The following is a 19,731-nucleotide window of genomic DNA, read 5'->3' on the forward strand; positions in this document are numbered from 1 at the left end:
AATGGGGTCTTTGTTATCTTTTCCTAGCTCTACCTCGTGCACATGAGGGGAAGGGGGTTGTTATTTCATGTGTGGCGAGGTGGTGAAAGGAACAAATAAATATATATATATATATATATATATATATATATATATATATATATATATATATATATATATATATATATATATATATATATATATATATATATATTATATTTATTTTATTTATTACACTTTGTCGCTGTCTCCCGCGTTTGCGAGGTAGCGCAAGGAAACAGACGAAAGAAATGGCCCCCCCCCATACACATGTATATACATACGTCCACACACGCAAATATACATACCTACACAGCTTTCCATGGTTTACCCCAGACGCTTCACATGCCTTGATTCAATCCACTGACAGCACGTCAACCCCGGTATACCACATATATATATATATATATATATATATATATATATATATATATATATATATATATATATATATATATATATATATATATATATATATATTTTTTTTTTTTATACTTTGTCGCATTCTCCCGCGTTTGCGAGGTAGCGCAAGGAAACAGACGAAAGAAATGGCCCAACCCCCCCCCCATACACATGTATATACATACGTCCACACACGCACATATACATACCTACACAGCTTTCCATGGTTTACCCCAGACGCTTCACATGTCTTGATTCAATCCACTGACAGCACGTCAACCCCGGTATACCACATTGCTCCAATTCACTCTATTCCTTGCCCTCCTTTCACCCTCCTGCAAGTTCAGGCCCCGATCACTCAAAATCTTTTTCACTCCATCTTTCCACCTCCAATTTGGTCTCCCTCTTCTCCTCGTTCCCTCCACCTCCGACACATATATCCTCTTGGTCAACCTTTCCTCACTCATTCTCTCCATGTGCCCAAACCATTTCAAAACACCCTCTTCTGCTCTCTCAACCACGCTCTTTTTATTTCCACACATCTCTCTCACCCTTACGTTACTTACTCGATCAAACCACCTCACACCACACATTGTCCTCAGACATCTCATTTCCAGCACATCCATCCTCCTGCGCACAACTCTATCCATAGCCCACGCCTCGCAACCATACAACATTGTTGGAACCACTATTCCTTCAAACATACCCATTTTTGCTTTCCGAGATAATGTTCTCGACTTCCACACATTCTTCAAGGCTCCCAGAATTTTCGCCCCCTCCCCCACCCTATGGTCCAATTCTGCTTCCATGGTTCCATCCGCTGCCAGATCCACTCCCAGATATCTAAAACACTTCACTTCCTACAGTTTTTCTCCATTCAAACTCACCTCCCAATTTACTTGACCTTCAACCCTACTGTACCTAATGACCTTGCTCTTATTCACATTTACTCTTAACTTTCTTCTTCCACACACTTTACCAAACTCCGTCACCAGCTTCTGCAGTTTCTCACATGAATCAGCCATCAGCGAACAACAACTGACTCACTTCCCAAGCTCTCTCATCCCCAACAGACTTCATACTTGCCCCTCTTTCCAAAACTCTTGCCTTTACCTCCCTAACAACCCCATCCATAAACAAATTAAACAACCATGGAGACATCACACACCCCTGCCGCAAACCTACATTCACTGTGAACCAATCACTTTCCTCTCTTCCTACACGTACACATGCCTTACATCCTCGATAAAAACTTTTCACTGCTTCTAACAACTTGCCTCCCACGCCATATATTCTTAATACCTTCCACAGAGCATCTCTATCAACTCTATCATATGCCTTCTCCAGATCCATAAATGCTACATACAAATCCATTTGCTTTTCTAAGTATTTCTCACATACATTCTTCAAAGCAAACACCTGATCCACACATCCTCTACCACTTCTGAAACCACACTGCTCTTCCCCAATCTGATGCTCTGTACATGCCTTCACCCTCTCAATCAATCAATCAAGGGCAAATGAGAGTTGGGGTGAGAGAGTGTCATTAAATTTTAGGGAGAATAAAAAGATGTTCTGGAAGGAGGTAAATAAAGTGCGTAAGACAAGGGAGCAAATGGGAACTTTAGTGAAGGGCGCAAATGGGGAGGTGATAACAAGTAGTGGTGATGTGGGAAGGAGATGGAGTGAGTATTTTGAAGGTTTGTTGAATGTGTCTGATGATAGAGTGGCAGATATAGGGTGTTTTGGTCGAGGTGGTGTGCAAAGTGAGAGGGTTAGGGAAAACGATTTGGTAAACAGAGAAGAGGTAGTGAAAGCTTTGCGGAAGATGAAAGCCGGCAAGGCAGCAGTCTTGGATGGTATTGCAGTGGAATTTATTAAAAAAGGGGGTGACTGTATTGTTGACTGGTTGGTAAGGTTATTTAATGTATGTATGACTCATGGTGAGGTGCCTGAGGATTGGAGGAATGCGTGCATAGTGCCATTGTACAAAGGAAAAGGGGATAAGAGTGAGTGCTCAAATTACAGAGGTATAAGTTTGTTGAGTATTCCTGGTATATATATATATATATATATATATATATATATATATATATATATATATATATATATATATATATATATATATATATATATATATATATATATATATATATATATATATATATATATATATATATATATATATATATATATATATATATATATATATATATATATACATATATATATATATATATATATATATATATATATATATATATATATATATATATATATATATATATATGTATATATATATATATATATATATATATATATATATATATATATATATATATATATATATATATATATATATATATATATATATATATATATATATATATATATATATATATATATATATATATATATATACATATATATATGCATTATTATCATTAGTTAGACCTAAGTGTTGAATAGTCAAACGTTGATTGAGTTACAGTACTATGATTACCAACATGTACTGGCGCTCGTGATAACTGCTTTTGTGTGCTTGCTCAATAGACGGTAATGAGAAGTGGGATTCCAATATTGCATGCAAGACATTAGAAATTATCATAGAAGTGCATTTCATAGTTGATACACCTTGACTTCCATGGAATTCCTAGTCTTAATCATGCAGTCCTTTATCTGTTCATATAATTTCTGCGTATGTCTCACAGTTTTCATTTAACTGGCGAAAGTGAATATAAAAACACATTTCTTTACTGCCTTCTTGCAGAAATGTTACACTTGATATTTTCTTTTTTAAGTTTGTGATATGAAAATCAGAGTATGAAATCAGGCTTGACCATTCTTGTTTTTCACATCCTAATACAATCAATTTAGTTCCGTCTTTTCCGTCTTTTGTTTCCTGCTTAGTTCACGCACAGTTAGTAAAGTAGAATTCAAACTAACCTTCATGATCCTTGCACGGGAGACACCACCTCTAGTAAATCTGTTCTTGATGAACATAATCAGTATAACTACGGGGTAGAAGGTTTACCGTTCTGCCCTGCAGAAGTGGTGGAAATAGTTTCTCCAGGTCGTCGTAATATCTGTAGACTTTTGTCAGTCTCTGAAAACAGATAAAGAGTCTGTCAACTGAGCTCTTATTCGAGTACTTTGCATGATCCCTATCTTGTCATCGCAAAGACTAGTATACACATTCAGACATACTTAGAAAAATGACCACAAACACACAAAAAAATGCACACACACACACACACACACACACACACACACACACACACACACACACACACACACACACACACACACACATTTAGCTGTTACTGGTAAGCGTTATCGAATACAAGTTCGCATTGGTTCGAATCCTGGGCACGGCAGTCGGCCCACACCCAACCCATGCGTTCATTCTCCCCTCGGGACTAGCCGATAGATGGATACTGGTTAAGCTGGGGTGTGTGTGTGTGTTATTTGCAGTTACTATTTGTCTATTACGAAGAGGTTAATATTCGTACCTCACGGCTCTGCTTCTTTTCTACAAGCTCTCCTGGACTTTCCCCCTTCGTTACTGCTTTCTCCAAATCGTTAATCAAGGCACACCAACTGAAGTTACGATTTGGATTCCTTAAGAAATGCCTTGATGAACAAGTGTTGTCAAGAGCTATCCTACCCAAGCGATTGTTCCAGCTGTCTGGTAGACAATCTAATGATTTTCAAAACAGCATTTGAAAGAAAACACATTGAATTAAAGAAGATTGAAATGGAGAGGCCTTTTGCGTTACAAGAGAGAAGAAACATGCCTTTCATATCGCTATACCGAGACAGTGGAAGATTTGTAGATGTTTTCAGAAAAGAAGAGAGAATGTTGGGGTGAAGAGAGTGGTAAGAGTAAGTGAGCTTGGGAAGGAGACTTGTGTGAGGAAGTACCAGGAGAGACTGAGTACAGAATGGAAAAAGGTGAGAACAAAGGACGTAAGGGGAGTGGCGGAGGAATGGGATGTATTCAGGGAAGCAGTGATGGCTTGCGCAAAAGATGCTTGTGGCATGAGAAGCGTGGGAGGTGGGTTGATTAGAAAGGGTAGTGAGTGGTGGGATGAAGAAGTAAGATTATTAGTGAAAGAGAAGAGAGAGGCATTTGGACGATTTTTTGCAGGAAAATAATGCAAATGAGTGGGAGATGTATAAAAGAAAGAGGCAGGAGGTCAAGAGAAAGGTGCAAGAGGTGAAAAAGAGGGCAAATGAGAGTTGGGGTGAGAGATTATCATTAAATTTTAGGGAGAATAAAAAGATGTTTTGGAAGGAGGTAAATAAAGTGCGTATGACAAGGGAACAAATGGGAACTTCAGTGAAGGGGGCTAATGGGGAGATGATAACATGTAATGGTGATGTGAGAAAGAAAGAAAGATGGAGTGAGTATTTTGAAAGTTTCTTGAATGTGTTTGATGATAGAGTGGCAGATATAGGGTGTTTTGGTCGAGGTGGTGTGCAAAGTGAGAGTGTTAGGGAAAATGATTTGGGAAACAGAGAAGAGGTAGTAAAAGCTTTGCGGAAGATGAAAGCCGGCAAGCAGCGGGTTTGGATGGTATTGCAGCGGAATTTATTAAAAAAGGGGGTGACTGCATTGTTGACTGGTTGGTAAGGTTATTTAATGCATGTATGATTCATAGTGATGTGAGCGAGGATTAGCGAAATGCTTGCATAGTGCCATTATACAAAGGCAAAGGGTTCGAAGGGGAGTGCTCAAATTACAGATGTATAAGTTTGTTGAGTATTCCTGGTAAATTATATGGGAGGGTATTGATTGAGAGGGTGAAGGCATGTACAGAGCATCATATTGGGGAAGAGCAGTGTTGTTTTCAGAAGTGGTGGAGGATGTGTGGATCAGGTGTTTGCTTTGAAGAGTGTATGTGAGAAATACTTAGAAAAGCAAATGGATTTGTATGTAGCATTAATGGACCTCGAAAAGGCATATGATACAGTTGATAGAGATGCTCTGTGGAAGGTATTAAGAATACATGGTGTAGGAGGCAAGTTGGTAGAAGCAATGAAAATTTTCATCGAGGATGTAAGGCATGTGTACGTGTAGGAAGAGAGGAAAGTGATTGATTCTCAGTGAATGTAGGTTTGCGGCAGGGGTGTGTGATGTCTCCATGGTTGTTTACTTTGTTTATGGATGGGGATTTTAGGTAGGTAAATGCAAGCGTTTTGGAAAGAGGGGCAAATATGCAGTCTGTTGTGGATGAGAGATCTTGGGAAGTGAGTCAGTTGTTGTTCGCTGATGATACAGCGCTGGCGGCTGATTCATGTGAGAAACTGCAGAAGCTGGTGACTAAGTTTGGTAGAGTGTGTGAAAGAAGAAAGTTAAGAGTAAATGTGAATAAGAGCAAGGTTATTAGGTACAGTAGGGTTGAGGGTCAAGTCAATTGGGAGGTAAGTTTGAATGGAGAAAAGCTGGAGGAAGTGAAGTGTTTAAGATATCTGGGATTGGATTTGGCAGCGGATGGAACCATGGAAGCGCAGGTGAATCATAGGGTGGGGAAGGGGGTAAAAATTCTGGGAGCCTTGAAGAATGTGTGGAAGTCGAGAACACTATCTCGGAAAGCAAAAATGGATATGTTTGAAGGAATAGTGGTTCGAACAATGTTGTATTGTTGCGAGGCGTGGGCTATGGATAGAGTTATGCGCAGGAGGGTGGATGTGCTGGAAATGAAATGTTTGAGGACAATATGTGGTGTGAGGTGGTTTGATCGAGTAAGTGGTGATAGGGTGAGAGAGATGTGTGGTCATGAAAAGAGTTTGGTTGAGAGAGCAGAAGAGGGTGTTTTGAAATGGTTTGGTCACATGGAGAGAATGAGTGAGGAAAGATTGACCAAGAGGATATATGTGTCAGAGGTGGAGGGAACGAGGAGAGGTGGGATACCAAATTGGAGGTGGAAAGATGGAGTGAAAAAGATTTTGAGTGATCGGGGCCTGAACATGCAGGAGGGTGAAAGGCGTGCGAGGAATAGAGTGAATTGGATCGATGTAGTATACTGGGATCGACTTGCTGTCTATAGATTGAACCAGGGTATGTGAAGCGTCTGGAGTAAACCATGGAAATCTCTGTGAGGCCTTGATGTGGAAAGGGAGCTCTGGTTTCTGCGCATTATTACATTACAGCTAGAGACTGAGTGTGAACGAACATGCAGGAACATGCAGTAGGGTGAAAGGCGTGCAAGGAATAGAGTGAATTGGAACGACGTGGTATACCGGGGTCGACGTGCTGTCAATGGATTGAACCAGGGCATGTGAAGCGTCTGGGGTATACCACGGAAAGTTCTCTGGATCCTGGATGTGGAATTGGAGCTGTCGTTTCGGTGCATTATTACATGACAGCTAGAGAATGAGTGTGAACGAATGGGGCCTTTGTTGTCTTCCTAGCGCTACCTCGCGCACATGAGGGGGGAGGGGGCTGTTATATTATGTGTGGCAGGATGGCGATGGGAATGAATAAAGGCAGACAGTATGAATTATGTACATGTGTATATATGTATATGTCTGTGTGTGTATATATATGTATACATTGAGATATATAGGTATGTGGGCGTGGTTGTGTTTGTATATACATGTGTATGTGGGTGGGTTGGGCCATTCCTTCCTTTGTTTCCTTGCGCTACCTCGCTAACGCGGGAGACAGCGACAAAGCAAAATAAAACAAAAATAGAAACATGTATATATATATATATATATATATATATATATATATATATATATATATATATATATATATATATATATATATATATATATATATATATATATATTTGTGTGTGTGTGTGTGTGTGTGTGTGTGTGTGTGTGTGTGTGCGTTGTGTGTGTGTGTGTGTGTGTGTGTGTGTGTGTGTGTGTGTGCGTGTTCTAAATATTCAGTGATGTACAAACACTGAAGTGATCTACAGGTTATATAAAATACTCAGTTTGATATTGAGACACTAGGTTTAATGCTTAGACGATACAGTGCCAACTAGTACACCAGGGGAAGATACGACAGATAACTTTGGCTCTGAGGAGCAGACTGCAATGTTGTGCCCCGCACTCCGCTTGTCGGCCTGAATCACGCCAGGTCCGTGTTGGTTCTCGGGCTGTATGATGTACGGTTCGGAACCAGAGTGGCTTGCTCAGCACATTATAATTTCCCCACCCCCATCCCCACCCACAAACACACATATAAACGCAACTCCCGGAGTATTGGAGCGGTTAAGTTGTGTTGTGTGCGGGGTTGCAGGTGGCTGAGTTTAGGGCTGGTTTGGTCGGGATTGTGGATGCCCTTTACGGTGAGGTAGTACCACCTGCACTGGTTGGTCAAAGTCCAAGTGTGCCGGCTTAAGACGGTCCACGGAGACAGTCTTGTGTCTGCCGTCCATGTCGATAATGAAAACCGTGAGATTGTTTTGCAGTATTCTGAAGGGTCTCACGTAAGGCCTTTGCAGTGGTGTACGGAGGGAATCTTGGTGAAAGAATACATATTGGCAGTTTTTGAGGTAGGGTGGGATGTATGTGGTTGAGGTCTCACGTAAGGCTTTTGCAGTGGTGTACGGAGGGAATCTTGGTGAAAGAATACGTATTGGCAGTTTTTGAGGTAGGGTGGGATGTATGTGGTTGAGACCGTCTAGGGACGTTGGGAGTGGAGAAAGTGTGCCTATCTTCTGACGGAGGCACATGAGCAAAGTTATCGGTGGCTCTTGATGTCCACGCTCCGCCGTGATGAAGTCCCCTGGGGCTGTAAGTAGGGCACCGTACACCAGCTCGACCTAGAAAGCTGACAGGTCCTCCTTTACGGCGGTGCGTATACGTAGCAAGACCAATGGCAATTAGCCCATCCAGCCTGGGCTCTTAAGCTGCGCCTTGAGGGATTCCTTCATGTGCCGATGAAAACGATCTTCTAGGCAATGGCCTGGTAGAACGTTTTTACTGGGTGGTAGGCCGTTTTGTGGTGAAGCTTAGTGCCAAGCAGTCGGACTACTGCTGATCACAGCAAGGAGGTGAACTGTGCACCTCTGTTGGAGGAGATGTCCGCCTGTACGCCAAAGCGGGCTATCCAGTGAGGGGTGAGGGCACGTGCACAGGTTGCAGTGGAGGTATCCGAGAACGGGACGGCTTCCAGCCATCTTGTGAATCTGTCCAAGATGGTGAAGAAGTGGGTGGCTCTTCTAGATGGTGGCAGCTGTCCAACGAGGTCGACGTGGATGCGGTCGAAACGCCGGTCTGTCAGGGCGAAGTTCTGCAGCTGTGCCTTGATGTGTCGCTGAATCTTGGAGGTTTGACACGGGATGCGCGCTCTGGCTTAACTGTCGACCTGGTTGCAAAACCCGTGCCATATGAACTTGGTTGCCATTAATTCCTTTGTTGTTCTTATGAAGGGTGCAAAAGGCCGTGAACCACGTCGAAAATCCGGCAGCACCAGGCAGCGGGATGATAGGTCTTGGCCATTCCGCAGACATGTGGTAGAGGAGTGTGGTGTCGGCGGGCCTGCATCGCACATTCTCCAACATGAGGCTTGTGATGGAGGTGAGGTTGACGAGCATCTCTTCATCCTAGGGATGGCGTTGATGACGGTGCGGGACAACGCGTCCGCGACCTAGTTGCTCTTGCCTGAAATGTGCTGGATGCAAGTCGTGTATTCTGAGATGTAGGTCAGGTGGCGCTGCTGGCGGCTGACCAAGGATCGGACACTGGCAAAAGCAAACGTGATTGACTTGTGGTCGGTGAAGACTGTGAAATCCCTGCCCTCGAGAAAGCAGCGGAAATGCCGGATGGCTAGGTAGAGAGCGAAGTGCTCCTGATCGAAAACGCTGTTCGGTTGGTCTTGAGTGACGGCTGAAGAAGGCGAGGGGCTGTCAGCAACCGCTGATCTGTTGTTCCAACACTCTGCCCACGACCGCGTGAGCATTGTTGGTGCTTTGGCACGTGTTTGCACCAGCATTGTTGCCTTTGGTCGAACGCGATCGTGGCCGCGTCGTCCCAAACAAGTTCTTTCGGCTTGTTGGCCAGGACCTTAAACAGCGGTTGCATGATCCGTAGTCGGTTTAGCAAACACGAAAATGGGCCTCGACCTTCGTCGAGAGGGGGACCGCTCCGTGTTGGTGTTGGTTGATGTGGTGGCAGAGGAAGTTGATGGGGATGAGGCCAAACTGACACTTGGCAAGATTGATGGTCAGGCCATACTCGCTGAGCCTCTAGCAGAGCTACCGAAGGTGTGTGCGGTGTTCCTGGCGAGGGCGGCTGGCGAGGAGGTTGTCGTCGAGGTAGATGAACATGAAGTCCAGCCAAAGGACCACCGTGTCCATGAGGCGTTGGAAAGTTTGGGCAGCGTTCTTTAGACCGAAAAGCATGCGAAGGAACTCAAAGAGGCCGAACGGGGTGATAAGAGTCGTCCTGTGGATGTTGCCTGGGTAGACGGGAATTTGATGATATCTTAGTACTATCCAGGTTTGCAATGAGGTCCTGGATTTGAGGGTCAGGATACCGTTCGGCTGTTGTGACCTCGTTGAGACGGCGGTAGTCTCCACAAGGTATCTAGCCCCTAGACGCTTTGGTGATCAATGTGAAGCGGGGACGCCGAGACCCTGGAAGCCATTCGCCAGAAGAAAGGGTGCTTGTAACACGGACAGCCGTAGAGTGCCGCTGTTCTTGCGGCGTCCCGCGCTCCACTGCCAGCCCTTGAAACCGCAAGGGAGATCACTGAGGTAGAGCAGACTTTTCCCAATAAGTCCGCTACTCCTAGTCTCGAGCCAGCGCGTACCAATATTCGCATCTGGTCTCCAAGGTAAGAAGCCTCTGGTCGACAGATTAATGTAGGCAAGGGAAGTCAGCAAGTTAGATCTATAACTTCGGGACAAGAATTGGCTCTGAGGGTTGAGCCAGTCGGGCCTGTGCAGGAAGTAGGCGTGGGTTTGGGTGCAGGACTGGTCAAGGCAAAAGAGGTGGTGTTGGATAAGTCTTCTTCCGTCATTGGCATTTCTGTCCTGCTCCGCAAGGTGCTGCTGCTGCTGTTAGTTGTAACAATCAGTCAGTTAGCTAGTTAGTAGCGACGTCAGAGTGTCAGTTCTTAAGTAAATCGTCTGTATGTACGTACGTATATATGTATGTATGTATGTTAGTCAGATCAGTTGACCAGGGGATTAGTTGGTATTGGGCTTTGTGGTCTTCTACCATCATAACCGCTGCTGGCTGCTGCTGCTGCTGCTGCCACTACTACTACTACTACTGCTGATGGATTTGCTGCTGTCTCCTGCTGTTACTACAAATGCTGCTGCTGATGCTGGTATGCATGTAGACAGGGTCGACTCAGGCAGGCAGTGTGTTCTCTGGCGGATTATGTATTTTGTATGGCGTACTCCTGTTAACCTAATCTGAATCCAGCTCGGACCGGCGTATTTCCGACCTTTCCGTGGAGCACACTAGGCTGCGTGGTCGTATTCTCATCGTATCTGGGCTTTAGTTCTGTGGACTCCCTACTTCCAAACTGGTCGTTTGCGGGTTGACGGGCTGTAACAATTGCTTTTTGAATTCACTACAGTCCCACCTCGGCTGGCACCAAGCAATCAGCTCAAAACTGTCTCCGAGAAGGGGAAATGCGACTGTCTAATTAAAACAAAGCATTACGACGGTCGTAATGGATGTTGATGCAATGTGATTTCTTCCCAGTGCTCTGAATGTCAAAGTGAAGGGATTCAACCAAGCGTGGGTAAACGGCGCTGGATTGGTCCTAAAAGGTGACTGGGAGGTACCGCCAACATCGGTTGGGCCGGAAACCCTCTGTCCCTTTTGGGGAGCCCTCTTCTCTCGCCCATCTGAGCCGGATGAGCGTGTCATTACCGATTGTGACTCAGAATACGGACAACTAGCAGAGGTTATTACCGTAAGTGAGACAGCACACCACCTCAAAGCCACAAAAACATCTGCCCCTGGTCCTATCGGAATGCAGACTCGTTTGTTGAAGTCCATTCCTCCAAGAATTCTTTGCAAAATGTATAACCTGTGGCTTGCCACGTCATCGTTGCCAGAACCATTCAAGGCAAATCGTACAGTGCTGATTCCTCAGGAACCAAATCCAAGAGAACTCGAGGATTACAGGTCTATCGCGATGATATGTCGCGGAAGGACATTCCTGCTCTCATCAGGGCATGTATTACATCGACGCATGACCGAGCCTTTACTCATATTGAAGGCAGCGGCGAGATATCGGAAAGAATTGATATGACTCGTTGGGTCAAGGGTCAAACAGGGTGATCCGTTATCACCTATCCTTTTCAACCTTGTAATTGACGAGGGAGTTGCAAGGGATGGTTAAGGAATCTGGTGTAGGAATTGGATTCAGAGACCAAAAGGTGTAGCACTGGCATTTGCCGACGTCCTGGTTTTGGTGGCGAAGACGCCGACTGGTCTGCAACAGGCAATTAACATTATGGCAGAGACTCATGCGGGGAGTGGACCTCGAGTAAACTCGGGAAAGTGTCGTTCCCTCAGCATGGAGGTCGACGGCAAGCGCAAGACTTGGTACGTCAACAAAAGTAGGACGTTTCAAGTCTTTAGTAGCGCTATAGGCTCCATGAGCACTGAGGACGACTATAAGTACCTTGGCATTCTTGTCGGAGTGGGAGAAAGGCATAAATCCTACGGTGCCCTGCTAGAAGAGGGGCTCCGTAACATCATCAGAGCCCCTTTAAAACCTCAACAGTGGATTGCATTGCTCGTAAGACACCTAGTGCCAAAGCTCATGCATCGCTTGGTGCTGGGGGAAGTGTATAAGACACAGCTTAGCACGCATGGACAGACAAGTGAGAGTCTCAAGTCGCGGTTCGCCGCTGGCTCCGTCTAGCCCATGACGTTCCCTGTGCTTACTTCCACTCGGCAGTAGGAGATGGTGGGCTTGGTATACCAGATTTTGTCTCAACCGTCCTACTAGATAAACAAACCAGGTTTGACAAATTGCTCACCTCGACCGACCCGGTGATTCAGGGCGCCTGCAGTGCTGAGCAAGCTACAGTGCTGGGCTGCACCCGCTTGCATTGTTGGTCGGCAGGCGAGTAATAAACTCGAACGCCATCGCTTATGGAGGGCTGATCAGATCAGAGCCGTTGACGGTGCGGGTCTCGCTCCATCTACTACCGTGCCTCAGATCAGTAGATGGGTAAACAGTGTGAACAGCTTCCTGTCTGGGTCTGATTATGTGAAGGCCGTCCAAGTGAGGATTGGCGCTTTACCCAGCCCCGCCAGGGCTTCCAGAGGCCGGCCCGAGACCAACGGCCTCTGTGACACATGTCGCAAGCCCGGTACGCTTGGGCATATCGCTCAGATGTGCCCACGTACCCAAGGTGGGAGGGTAAAGAGGCACGACAACATCAGTGCCTATTTGGCCGGACGATTGAGGCAGAGGGGGTACGAACTGTCCTGTGAGCCTCGCATTCCAATTGTGGGGTCCTTTAGGAAGCCGGACATCGTGGCTTCCAAAGGTACAGAGTCTTTTATTATTGACACCCAAGTCTCTGAAGTCCATTTCGCGCTTTCAGCTGCACACCAACACATAAGTCCTTATGGGCGTATGGAATTTCACCGGGAAATGCAGCGTGCATGTGACATCTGCCAATTTAAATTGGCGTGGCGCATGGTGCCACGAAAGTGCGAGTGCTCTCAGAGGGTTAGGGCTTACTTACTGGGACATAGAGGTGTGCTCAGTAAAAGCCCTAACCTGGACCCACTCCATTTACAGAATGTGGTCCAAGAACACAGGTTAACAATCGTGCCTGCCTTGTAAATCTGGTGTCGGCCGTCGGGCTGGTGGAGCTGGTTCACCCTTTGTGCGCTTGTGGGTGAGCGGGATTAGGCTGCTCTCCCGAAGCTGCAAGGGCAGGTACCAGTTCCTGAGGGCGGGTTGTCGTAGCGAGCGGTGGACGCCTTGGCCGGGTTCGTCTGCTACTCCCGTACGACAGGCCGCACTGGAACGTGAACGGTGCTGGGGGTTCTACTGTGTCAGTCAGTAAGGTAAGCGTATGTTCGAACCATCGTATAACTGCCGCCTCTCAACTTACTTCTATCTATGTCATCAGCAGTCTGATCTACCTTCTTCCTCTTGATGTGTCCATACATTCCTTCCTTCAATTATCAACTTCTTTCACTATCTACATGTAGTGTAGGTCACTTACTGACAACTCCCATATGATCAAAAAATAAGCGCAATAGTTTGTAGTTAGCCTTTCCAGCACGTCCCATCACTATTTGGGAATCGATGAAGAGAATCTAGTCAAATGCCTCGTCATCTATTTAGTGACGCGCATGAATGGATTAACGAGATTCACACTGTCCTTATGTACTGTCTAGCGAACCCACAGGCAGGAGAACGGGCCTGCGCCAAATAGCGGAGAAAGAAGACCCTGTTTGAGTTTGACTCTAGCCTGATATTGTGGGGAGATATTAGAGGTGTAGCATAAGTGAGAGGCCGTTTCCGACAGCCGACAGTGAAATACCACTACTTACCCGGTAACGGGAACCAGCTCGCGTCCGCCGGCAGTGGACCGGGAAAGAGCAACGTACAATGCCCATTTCCTCCATCTTGTGGAACTCATCTTTGGGCCAAGATCCTGCAGCAATCGTTCTCGGAGAAGATCACTGAACCGAAGCTGGGCGTAGTCAATTAACGAGACGTTGCCCTTTCACGTCGACCAGGTGGGAGTGCACCCTTAAGAAGTCGGCGCCCAGCATGGGTTGTGACAGCCGTTGGCGATGGTAAAGGACCACTTGAAACGACAGGAGTAGAAGTTGATTGGGATCGAGCGGGCAGCGTATGCTCTTATGTTTCTGCCGTTGGCGGCGGTCAGGGGAGGCCCCTTCTTTGCGGAACGAGTGTCGGTGCCCGAGGGGAAAATCACTAACCTCCGTTCCCGTGTGAACGAGAAAACGCTGCTCCGAATGACGATTCCAGATGTGGAGGAGGGGATGATTATGGCCGGCAGCGGTCGCGACTAACAACAGCCGACCGAGGCGTTTCTCGGATGTGTGCTGGGTGGTCGGCAACAGCGGGCCCCGGAGCCCCACCTTCTGTGGTAGCACCACTTGTCCTTGCTGGTGACGTTCGTGGCCGATGGCGATGCTTCTCCTTCCGTGGAACCCGGGCCCGCCCGTATGACCTGCCGATGCACAGCCGCCACCCGGTTGATGATGATTCCACCCTGCTGTATGCTAAGCCACGTCAGCACGGGCTGTCAGCCGTCGGGGGCTGGTGAAATCGTCATCCGGGAGGAGCAACGGATGTCCTCTGGCATATGCTCGAGAAAGACCTGTTCGAAGAGGAGGCAAGTCTTGTGTCCGTCCAACAGGGTTTATGATCGCCTAGGCCATCCATGTGAAGGAGTTTTGTTGTCCTGTTGCGGCGGCTGAGATCGAATGTGTCGCTGAGGAGCGCCTTGATGCCTTCGTTTTTATTGTCGGTTGGTGGCTGGCGGAGGTAATCGGTAAGGCGGCCGGCGGTGTCTTGATCTAGCGCACTGACCACGTAGTAATATTTGGTCGGCAGTTATCTAGCGGATGTGGAAGTGGGGTTCGGCTGTGATGCCCAGAAGGGCAGTTTGATGGAAACAGCGTTCTGCTGATCTGGTTTGTCTCCCCCAGGAATGGTAGAATCCAAAATAAAACGTTTTGCATTGTCTGGGACACCACTGAAGCGGTTCAGTGTTGAACAAATACTGAAGTGATCCATAAGTAATATAAAACATTCAGTTTAATATCGAGACACGCGGTTTAATGTTTAGACGATACAGTGCCATGACTGGTCGGCCCGGATAACGCCAAGTCTGCGTGGGTACCCGGACTGTACGAACGACGGTTCGAAAGCAGAGTGGCTTGGCCCGCCAAATATGTACATCATGTAAGAGCGCACATACACAAAACAGCCAAAGAAGAAAGGATGAACACTTGAGTTCGGTGTAGGCTGACTTTTACGCCCAGGATTCGAAACCACCCAAGCTGGCCCGTGCTGCCTCACGGTTAGTAACGCTAACCACTGCACCACGGAGGCTGGTGTGAGTGTGTGTGTGTTTATACACAAACAGAAATGAAAGCATTATACATATATACAAGGTTACGAGACGGAGCAGTAGGGGTGTAAGATTCTCTCTCCGTAACACACACACACACACACACATACACACACACACACACACACACACACCACACGACACACACACACACTACACACACACACACACACACACACACACACACACACACACACACACACACATAAACAGATGGAGGGGGATGAAAAGATTTTGAAAAAATGAATCAAATAACATGAAAAAGGTTATCAGCTAGGAAATGATGTTAATGATACGAAAATGTAGTCTCAGATCATGAACACAGAATCAATTCATGTTTGGAGAATAGGCAGGAATGATGAACAAAGTAGGTATCAATCATCTCAGCTAACCGATGTTACTTGGACACATTATTGAAAATATGTGATATTATGCAATGAACGAAAGTTCCTGTCTCTCGAGAATATCAACAAATATCAGGGTCTCGCTCTCGTGATTATGATGTGGAATATTGCCATTAGGAGTTTGCCTGTTTTGTAGAAATGGTTCAAGATATTTTTGTTCACTAACCTGTAGGTAAGGATTACTTGACATAGCAAATTCATATCTATATAACTCTACTCCAGCTGACACTTCGAGGCCAGATTCATATAGGTCCTGCAAGGTCTGCATCACAGTAGGTTGTTTCTTTACCAACAAGAAGGATTTCAGGTTAGCGGAGTAGACCATAGTCAGTATCATGGTGTACAGCCACAGGAACAAGACGAAGACCTGAGTGCTGGTACTACGGGGAAGGGACGTATGAGCCTCACAAAAGTGCATACCGAAGGCGTAGTACCAGGCAAAGCTTAAAGACTGCAGGTTCCTTAACTCACCACCGCTGCTGGAAAAAAGGATTTTTATACAGACAATGTTTTCATAATGTCTTTCACAGATGTTTCCATTTGAAATCACAATAATTCAAGTGCATTTTGAAAACATGTATCTTCTTTTTTAAGAGAATAGGGGAGAAAGAATACTTCCCACGCATTTCTCACGTGTCGTAGAAGGCGACTGAAGAGGACGGGAACGGGGGGCTGGAACCCTCCGTCCTTGTATTTTAACTTTCTATGGGATGGACCCATGGAAGCGGAAGTGAGTCGCAAGGTGGGGGAGGGGGCGAGAGTTCTGAGTGTTGAAAAATGTGTAGAAGGCGAGACCTTTATCTCGGAAAGCAAAAATGGGCATGTTTGAAGGAATAGTGGTTTCAACAATGTTGTATGGATGCGAGGCGTGGGCTATAAATAGAGTTGTGCGGAGGAGGGTGGATGTGTTGGAATTGATGTATTTGAGGACAATAAGTGGTGTGACGTGGTTTGATCGAGTAAGTAATGAAAGGGTAAGAGATATGTGTAGTAATAAAAAGAGTGTGGTTGAGAGAGCCGAGAAGGGTGTTTTGAAATGGTTTGGTCATATGGAGAGAATGAGTGAATAAAGATTGACAAAGATGATATATTTTTCAGAGGTAGAGGGAATGAGAAGATGTGGGAGATCAAACTGGAGGTGGATAGATGGAGTGAAAAATATTTTGAGCCATCGGGGCCTGAACATGCAGCAGGGTGAAAGGCGTGCAAGGAATAGAGTGAATTGGAACCATGAGGCATACCGTGGTCGACGTGCTGTCAATGAATTAATCCAGGGCATGTGATGCGTCTGCAGTAAGCCATGGAAAGTTTTGTGAGGCCTTGATGTGGAAAGGGAGCTGTGGTTTTGGTGCATTATAGATGACAGCTAGAGACTGAGCTTGAGCAAATGTAGCCTTTCTTGACTTATCATAGCACTACCTAGCCGCATGCGGGGGGAGGGGTTTGTCATTTCATGTGTGGCGGGGTGGCAACGGAAAGGAATAAAGGCAAGTATGAATTATATACATTTGTATATATATATATATATATATATATATATATATATATATATATATATATATATATATATATATGTATATGTTGAAATGTATAGGTATGCATATGTGTGTCGGTGGACATGTATGTATACACATGTGTATGTGGGTTGGTTGGGCCTCTCTTTCGCCTGTTTCCTTGCGCTACCTCGCTAACGCGGGAGACAGCGACGAAGTATAGTAAAAATAAAGATAAATATATATATATGAATATATAAATATATGGAGACGAGAAGAAAGATCATGGGAGGCAAGTGTTTTGGGATCAGCTGAATGAGTGTGTTACTGGTTTTGATGCACGAGACCGGGTTATAGTGATGGGAGATTTGAATGCAAATGTGAGTAATGGGGCAGTTGAGGGAATAACTGGTATACAAGGGGTGTTCAGTGTTGTAAATGGAAATAGTGAAGAGCTTGTAGATTTATGTGCTGAAAAAGGTCTGGTGATTGGGAATACCAGGTTTAAAAAGAGAGATATACATAAGTATACGTATGTAAGTAGGAGAGATACCCAGAGAGCGTTATTAGATTACGTGTTGATTGATAGGCGCGCAAAAGAGAGACTGTTGGATGTTGATGTGCTGAGAGGTGCAACTGGAGGGATGTCTGATCATTATCTTGTGGAGGCGAAGGTGAAGATTTGTAGAGGTTTTCAGAAAAAAAGAGAAAATGTTTGGTTGAAGAGAGAGGTGAGAGTAAGTGACCTTGGGAAGGAGGCTTGTGTGAGGAAGTACCAGTAGAGACTGAGTACAGAATGGAAAATGGTGAGAACAAAAGAGGTAAGGGGAGAGGGGGAGGAATGGGATGTATATAGAGAAGCAGTGACAGCTTGCGCAAAAGATGCTTGTGGCATGAGAAACTTGGGATTTGGCCAGATTAGAAAGGCTAGTGAGTGGTGGGATGAAGAAGTAAGATTATTAGTGAAAGAGAAGAGAGAGACATTTGGACGATTTTTGCAGTGAACTAATGCAAATGAGTGCGAGATGTATAAAAGAAAGAGGGAGGAAGTCAAGAGAAAGGTGCGAGAGGGGAAAATAAGGGGCAAACAAGAGTTGGGGTGAGAGAGTATCATTGAATTTTAGGGAGAATAAAAATATGTTTTGGAAGGAGGTAAATAAAGTGCGAAAGACAAGGGAACAAATGGGAACTTCAGTGAAGGGGGCAAATGGAGAGGTGATAACAAGTAGTGGTGATGTGAGAATTAGATGGAGTGAGTATTTTGAAGGTTTGTTGAATGTGTTTCATAATAGAGTAGCAGATATAGGGTGTTTTGGTTGAGGTGCTGTGCAAAGTGAGAGGGTTAGGGAGGATGATTTGAAAAACAGAGAAGAGGTAGTAAAATCTTTGCGGAAGATGAAAGCCGGCAAGGCAGCGGGTTTTGATGGTATTGCAGCGGAATATATTAAAAAAGGGGGTGACTGTATTTTTGACTGGTTGGTAAGGTTATTTAATGTATGTATGATTCATGGTGTGGTGCCTGAGGATAGGCGGAATGAGTGCATAGTGCCATTGTACAAAGGCAAAGGGGATAAATGTGAGTGTTCACATTACAGAGGAATAAGTTTGTTGAGTATTCTTGGGAAATTATATGGTAGGGTATTGATTGAGAGGGTGAAGGCATGTACAGAGCATTAGATTGGGGAAGAATGGTGTGGTTTTCAGAAGTGGTAGAGGATGTGTGGATCAGGTATTTGCTTTGAAGAATATATGTGAGAAATACTTAGAAAAGCAAATGGATTTGTGTGTAGCATTCATGGATCTCGAGAAGGCATATGATAGAGTTGATAGAGATGCTCCATGGAAGGTATCAAGAATATATGTTGTGGGAGGCAAGTTGTTAGAAGCAGTGAAAAGTTTTTATCGATGATGTAAGGTATGTGTGCGTGTAGGAAGAGAGGAGAGTGATTGGTTTTCAGTGAATGTAGGTTTGCGGCAGGGGTGTGTGATGTCTCAGTGGTTGTTTAATTTGCTTATGGATGAGGTTGTTAGGGAGGTGAATGCAAGAGTTTTGGAAAGACGGTCATGTATGAAGTCTGTTGTAGTTGAGGAAGCTTGGGAAGTGAGTTAGCTGTTGTTCGCTGATGATACAGCGCTGGTGGCTGATTCATGTGAGAAACTGCAAAAGTTGGTGAATGAGTTTGGTAAAGTGTGTGAAAGAAGAAAGTTGAGAGTAAATGTGAATATGAGCAAGGTCATTAGGTACAATAGGGTTGAGGGTCAAATGAAATGGGAAGTAAGTTTGAATGGAGAAAAACTGGAGGAAATAAAGTGTTTTAGATATCTGGGAGTGGATTTGGCAGCGGA

General features: G+C 45.1%; 1 protein-coding gene across 1 annotated transcript in view; it reads right to left on the reverse strand.

Annotated features, from left to right (window-relative positions):
- LOC139746780 (probable glutamate receptor) overlaps positions 1–19,731 on the reverse strand; it is a 93,313-nt gene that overhangs the window by 30,604 nt on the left and 42,978 nt on the right. Inside the window, exons 5-6 of the mRNA XM_071658322.1 lie at positions 16,059–16,368; positions 3,367–3,526 (exon numbers count right to left, since the gene is read on the reverse strand). Coding sequence (XP_071514423.1) covers positions 3,398–3,526; positions 16,059–16,368 — 439 coding nt within the window. The 3' untranslated portion in view covers positions 3,367–3,397. The remainder of the gene's footprint in view (positions 1–3,366; positions 3,527–16,058; positions 16,369–19,731) is intronic.

This window comes from Panulirus ornatus, chromosome 5 (assembly GCF_036320965.1).
Source record: "Panulirus ornatus isolate Po-2019 chromosome 5, ASM3632096v1, whole genome shotgun sequence".
Taxonomy (NCBI): domain Eukaryota; kingdom Metazoa; phylum Arthropoda; class Malacostraca; order Decapoda; family Palinuridae; genus Panulirus; species Panulirus ornatus.